The following is a 6,577-nucleotide window of genomic DNA, read 5'->3' as shown; positions in this document are numbered from 1 at the left end:
AGCAACCAACCAACAAAACCCCCACAACTGACTACATATATCTAATTTAATAAACTGTTTAATTAACGGAGTCACTTAAGCAGGGCACAGTTGCACTTTAATCTGGTTGTGAAACAGTTCTGAGAAGCAGCGTGGGCTGTAAGCCGTGGAACAAGTAAAGCATAAACAGACAACATTGTTTACCAATGTTTACCATTTACTTAGTGAAGACAGCATTTTATTTTACAAAATAAATCCTGTAAACACTGGTCAATCTTTCCCTCTCTACAGATATTTTAAAAAGTTATTTCAGAGGCAACACCACATAAAAACAAACAACAGGCTACTGAATGAATCTTAAAGTGTGTGGAAAAATACATATGCAGTTCATTAAATAAGCTTCCGAGTTCTAGTTTTCAGGATGTAAAGAAGCTTGAAATGGAAGAAAACATCATCCAGGTCCTCTCTGTATTAACGTTCCCTCTTCAAGATAAGGTCCAAGATTTTTGGCTTTTTGAAACCAAGGAATTTATGGGATACATAAACATCGTGAAACTGGAGTTTATTGAATATTCCTTTTTAACAACAAGTCTGATAAAAATCTTAATGTCAGCTACTTCGTGTTACATAATTTCTTCAGTCTATAAAAACTATTTTAATCTCTGGAAGAGTAACCAAGTACAAGCACAAGCTTCACCAAGTTGCACGTAAGCAACAATCTGTCTCTCCAACATTCTGTGTTTAATCTGATTCAAGAGCGACCCAGCTAAAATACAGGTTGGGGTGAGAAATCAGAAAGCTGAGACTGCACCATGCAACCCCAGAATGACCACTTCCTGCGCCAGGCAGCCTTACCAAAGGTTCATTATTAGATTGCCCCTGTAAATCCACCACTTGGTCTTACTTGTTACCAGGTACACACTGGGTTCAAGCTTTAACCAGTTTATGGTAGTTGTGAAAAATTAAAAAGATGAGCAGTCTTTTGAAAAAAAACACTGCTAAAGCAACATTGGAACTTCTTGAAGAATGAAAATATGGCTTTGCATCCAAAATAACAAGATGAATTTGGTTAGTTCTCAAAATTTTTGTAATTACGGTATATTTACATAAACTCAAAGTCTATGATAATATAAGCCATAACAAAAAAAATATTGATTTTCATCCTAAATCAAGGGTTCACATAGTTCTTACGGTATCAGGGCTTGCCACATTGCTTCAGTTTGTTTTTCTGCTACAGCTTCCCCAGAATAGTCAAGACTATTTCCGTTCCACATGCCAATGCCCCTTAAACCTCGATTCTTCACATATGCTGCTTTTAGAGAGATGCTGCGTGGGTCATCATACCAGACTTGGTGGAAGCGACTGAGAGAATCCTAGAAAAACATTTAAACACTAGTGTCAGTATCCACCTATCTACATAAACATGATACGTTAAAGTTCATTGAGTTTTGATTACATTTTCTGTTGAATTAAGTGAAAAGAACAGTTAAAAACTCATATATACAAGCTACGTAGTTTTACATAATCATACTTTACCAATTTACGGATTATTTTTCACACAGGACAATTAAAAATTTTAAGTGAAACACTTAGCTATTTTTTTACTTGTAGAATCTGTTATAGAACAGTGTGATACATTTTAACTGAAGTTAGATTAAAAGACTTAGCTCGTTTGTATTTTAATAATTTTTAAAAATACAGATAAAATCTCAGATACGTTATCTAACCTAACAGGTGAATTTAGTTAGAGATTAAGTGCTTTTTTTGCAATAAACAGTTTTAGAGGAGGTTATAAAATTTTTTCAAAGTTATGTTGCTTTGACCTGGTCATTGCTTACAAAAAAGTAGAGAACACAACTGGAAGAATCTAACCCTGGAAACTTTATAATCAAAGAAATATGGTTCGTGAACATTTACTTCACAACATGGTGTCTTATGAATAGACACTTACCTTGTATTCATAAAATGGAGATTTCTGTACCTCATCCCACAGCACCCCTGAAAGGGAACTGTTCACCTGCTTCATTATTGCTCTGTAGGGCACCTGACGCCCTGCAGCATCACTGCAAGGAGCCCCACGGAAAGGTACTTTGGAAAGGGAACAAACATGATCCTGAAAAAAAAGCAGAAGACATGAGTTCCAGGTTACATAGATTTAGTGAACTTTAAAACAGCAGTACAGCCAAGAACAAAGTCACAAAAGGCATTTGGGTCTCAAAAATCCCAAATCTTCAAGTATCTGTGGCAGACATACCATCTGTAGACAGAAGTAAATTAGAACAGTTAAATTTCGTTTACTCTCTAGTAATATAGGATTGGATGAACATCACTCAACTTACGCAGTTGTCATATTTTCCATTTGTAATTCACTCTTACATTTTTCATAAGTATAATGTTTGAAACGCCATGACTTATCCACAAACTGCTATACTGTAACAGTCATAGGTCTGCTATGGTTTGTTGCACCTGGTCTTTAAACAGTGAGCTTAGTGACTGCGTTGAGGAGGCAGATACAAGTGTTGTGGTGCTTTTGGGCATCATCTCTTCTCATACAGATAACATCTATAGCTCCTAAGTCAAACGTGGTGCTTGTGTATCACGGGGTTGCCTAGGGAGAGATAAAACACCTTGTTTGGTAACACGCTGCTCATCAGTTACCAGCCAAGCAAAAGACTCTGTCTTGAGTCCCAGCTTTGTGCTCTTATTAATCAGACCGCAGTATTTCCTAATCCAAAAACAGGATCACCAAAATCTAGCTGTCTCTTTCCAAGAAAAAATTAACAGTATGATTGTAAATGAATAATCTTCATCTTACATTAGACAGGTTTTGGCAGACATAGTCATAGCCATACCAGGGGACACCCATCACAAGCTTCTTCGGATCAATGCCCATAGTAATGTACTCTTCATATCCTAGTTTTGAAGGAAATGAAAGTTAAGGTGCATTATTGCATTTTCCCATGCTTTTTATTAGAACTAATCTACAGCCAGAGCCAATACAGGACTTGCATGATCCCCAGAGGCTATGCTGCAAGCTCTTCTTTACCTCCCACCCGCACGCTCCTACACTTGCCCTATTCAGATCCTGTAACTGCCCGACTTGCTCACACTTAAAACCAGCTGCCTGTAGCAGCAGCTCACAAGGATGAGAGACAAATGTTTCAGGTTCTTTGCAAGCCCAGGCAGACACCATTGCTTTGGCTGCCGTTTGTCATTCTAAAAGCGTTCTTCGCAATCGTGAGGGATAGACGATTACTTTACAAGTAGCAACACACAACTGCTAAAGGTCTACCTGTAGTGTCATAAGGATCTGGGATACTATTTTCACATTAGGGCAATACATATTTGAGCACACTTGAAAGCCTTAATACAACCAAAACCCTTGTCTAAGAAACAGCAATCTTTTCTATCTATTCATGGGAACAAATGGAAATGTTCTGGCTCCCGGGGAGGCGGTTTGTCCTCACCAACTAATGTCTGCAGGTAAGGAGCATTGGCCTTTGCAATACAGTCTGTCCAGATCTGGCTCTGTTCGTCGTATGACATCACAAATAAGAAGTCACAGGCATCTGCAATCCCAGTGTAGTTGTAGCACCTTTTATCTATGCATGCTGGAGACCAAGCCACATCAAACGTCACCTGAAGGAAAAATGCTCAAGTTAGTATCGTGTATGGCACTCAGGCGCTCCAGTTTTCTCTTTAAAAAAAGCTGTAACTTCTAAAGGCAGTTACTTCCCAAATGTTGCACAGTGTTTAACACACGGTGATACCAATGAACTACAGGAGAAGCTGCTCAGCTGATAAACCATCTGATCAAAAATATGAAGCATGATGCAAATCCTTAAAACTTTAGCGGTGGGTTTAGCAAAACACTCTCAGGCTTTTGCACCAGAAGCCTGTACTTGCCCCACTTTCAAAGATTCATTAAGCCATACTAGTAACTGCCAGCTCACAGACGGCAGTAACGTTGCATCTACAAATCTCAGTGAAACCCTTCCTCCATTTAAACTCATGCAGGTCAAAAAGAGTGATTCTTATGATAGCATATCATAGCTAACATTCATAATTAACCACACATGAGAATATCATGCTTGAGGTCTGCATAATGTTTTTCATATTCATATGCTGAACAGCATTCTCAAAACTACTTGCATTTCATAAAGCTGAACTTAATGTTTGTATAAAGAACATTATTATTACCTGTGATCCTGGAATTTCTCTGTGAAAAGCATCTGTAGTTTCTTTAACAAGCTCTGTTAATGCATAATACTCAGGGGAGGTTTCATTAACTTCTTGCTCTATATCTATATTAATTCCATCCATATACTGCCTTTTTGCAAGGTCCACCTGTTCAGATATCCACGCTGCTCTTTTAACAGGATCGACAATTTCCTTAAGAGGTACATCACCTAGACAAGAGGCCTTCAAGAGTTAACACGTATTTGCACCACAGTAACAGTAAGGAGGAAAGGTTTGTCTTTACAAAACCAACTAAAATAACGACAAAATAAAAACTCTCCACACCCATACTGGTAAAATACAAAGGGGTTAACTTTTTTCCCCAAGCATAATTTTTAGAACCCACCCCGGAAGAGCTTACCAACCTTCTTCGAGACAGTGGTGTTTGAAATTTGGTTCCTTTTGGACTTTTTCCATATCATTTTAATCTCCTTGCTTAACATTTTTTAACTGCTGTAAACTTCCTTTCTTGAAGTCAATTTACTTCCAGTATTTCCAGGGAGCCAGGGGGACTGTGTCTTACTGGTTTGATAAACATACTTTTACATTTAACCTTTGTTGTTTTCCACACTGTGGTCTTGGATGACATTTTTGCGTCAACAGAGACAAAACTTGATTACAGCATGTAAGCACAGATCGACAAGATGGACTTTGTCTGTCTAATCAGCATTTGTACCTACACACAGTTCCCAAGTATCCGTTTTTTAAAACTCAACCACTTCCTAACACAGAGGGATTGATTTAAGTGAAAAATACTAAAAATTACTTGCAGACCCTTCCCTTACGCTGTCTTTTGGGTACTGCGCATAACATCCAGAACACAGACACGGATACCTGATACAGGCTTTTCCTCTCCTCCCTTGCTCCCTGTTACAGAACTTTTATTTACGTGTCACTGGAATAGTTTTGCTGTTACTGCGGCAGAAGCCACTGCTGGTTTTAATACCCTGCATACCAGCATGTGCAAAATGTCAAGGTATTACAGTCCTGTGTGCATCACCCCCTTATTAATTAATCCCCTTACTGATTTTTAATACTTAGCATACAAGTAAATGTGAAATGTCAAGGTATTACAGCCCTATGTAGATTATGTTCTTATTCACGTATCACATAAGCATCCACATTCTCACAACACAACCAACCTTTCAGCACTATCCTGGAGCCTTTAGAGTGAGCATAGCACATAAGCTCAGGATCGTACTTTCCGAAAGCTGCCACAGTTGTAATTTTTGACCAGTCGTAGGATTTCCAGCTTTCCTTCCCCACATCGAACACGAAGACCTGGGAAAGGGGTAAAAATCACCCTCGTTAGCCCCAAACACTTCTCAGCAGGATGATTATCTTCCAAGTGCCTCTTAAAAAGCTACGTAAATTGTGGTCGCTCCTCTGCCCCCTCCCAGCTTGCACCAACCCCTCCCCGGGGCTGCCAGCGGTGGCCCGGGGGACAACCTGCGACACCACCCTCATCACAGCTGTGCCGCTTCCCTGTAAATCACATGCACCTTTTTTTAAAGAAAAAAAACAGCTCGACTCTAATGCAGGCAATTAAAACACGGCAGCGCCGCAGGGTGTGTTAACAGGCTGCTAACCGCTCAGGCCTCCCCCGGACCGGGGGCCCTTCAGCCGCCGGGGGACCCCCACCTCGAAGCCGCCGGTGCCCGTGACGGGGTGGCAGAGCCGCGGGTCCGGGCAAGGACACGCAGCGGCGGCGGGGCCGCCCAGCAGCTGCAGGAGGCCGAGCGGCAGCAGCCAGCGGGCCCACGGCCGCCCCATGGCGGGTCGCCGCTTCCGCCTCGGGGCCGGCGGGCGGGGCGCGCTGGGGGCTGGCCCGCCCCGGAGAGACGCCGCTGTGTCCCCGCCGAGGGTGGGGGGTGAGGCCGGGGCGGCCTCTGGGCCTGAGGGACGGGCTGAAGCCTGGCCCGTGGGGCGGCAGTGGGTGTCCCGGCTGCAAGGAACCGCTCGTTCAGAGAGAAACGATCTCGACTGGCCGCTTGTAGAGAGCAACGTTTTATTAAGAGACCAAACACCGCGAAAGGTGTCCAGAATTATTTTCAAGATGTCAAATAACGAGCGAAAAAGGCTCTCCTGAAAGGGACGGGGCCTTGTCGGCCCTGCCCCGACCAGCCGAGCCCGCGGGCCCCGGGCTGAGCGTGGCAGAAAGGAGGGGAGGCTGCGGAGCGGAGCGGGGCATCACGCCGGGCACGGCTGCTGGTGGCAGGAACACGCCGTGTGAGCAGAAACCGTGCTCACGACGTCCTCGGATTTCTGGTCTAGCCTAATCTGGCCTTCCAGGCTGAGAGTGGAGTCTGTAAATGAGAAAAAGAGGAAAAAAGAGGTCGTGTGAGGAGGGGGTTATACA

General features: G+C 42.6%; 2 protein-coding genes across 2 annotated transcripts in view; both read right to left on the bottom strand.

Moving 5' to 3' along the window:
- Positions 1-40: 40 nt before the first annotated feature.
- On the bottom strand, positions 41-6,213 carry CTBS (chitobiase). The gene is made up of 7 exons (XM_074598664.1): positions 5,860-6,213; positions 5,361-5,499; positions 4,180-4,388; positions 3,447-3,618; positions 2,795-2,892; positions 1,931-2,092; positions 41-1,352 (listed from the first exon to the last, which is right to left on the bottom strand). The coding sequence occupies exons 1-7, from the start codon at positions 5,989-5,991 to the stop codon at positions 1,167-1,169; spliced, it is 1,098 nt and encodes a 365-aa protein (XP_074454765.1). The 5' UTR covers positions 5,992-6,213; the 3' UTR covers positions 41-1,166.
- Positions 6,210-6,577, bottom strand: part of LOC141747840 (vitellogenin-2-like) — a 23,269-nt gene continuing 22,901 nt past the window's right edge. The window contains exon 35 of the mRNA XM_074598659.1: positions 6,210-6,524. Within this exon, the coding sequence (XP_074454760.1) occupies positions 6,409-6,524 (116 nt within the window). The 3' untranslated portion in view covers positions 6,210-6,408. The remainder of the gene's footprint in view (positions 6,525-6,577) is intronic.

The sequence above is a fragment of the Larus michahellis genome, chromosome 8, assembly GCF_964199755.1.
Source record: "Larus michahellis chromosome 8, bLarMic1.1, whole genome shotgun sequence".
NCBI classification, from domain to species: Eukaryota; Metazoa; Chordata; class Aves; order Charadriiformes; family Laridae; genus Larus; species Larus michahellis.
The sequence above is the reverse complement of the archived record's forward strand: the minus strand, read 5'-3'. Positions and strand labels throughout refer to the sequence as shown.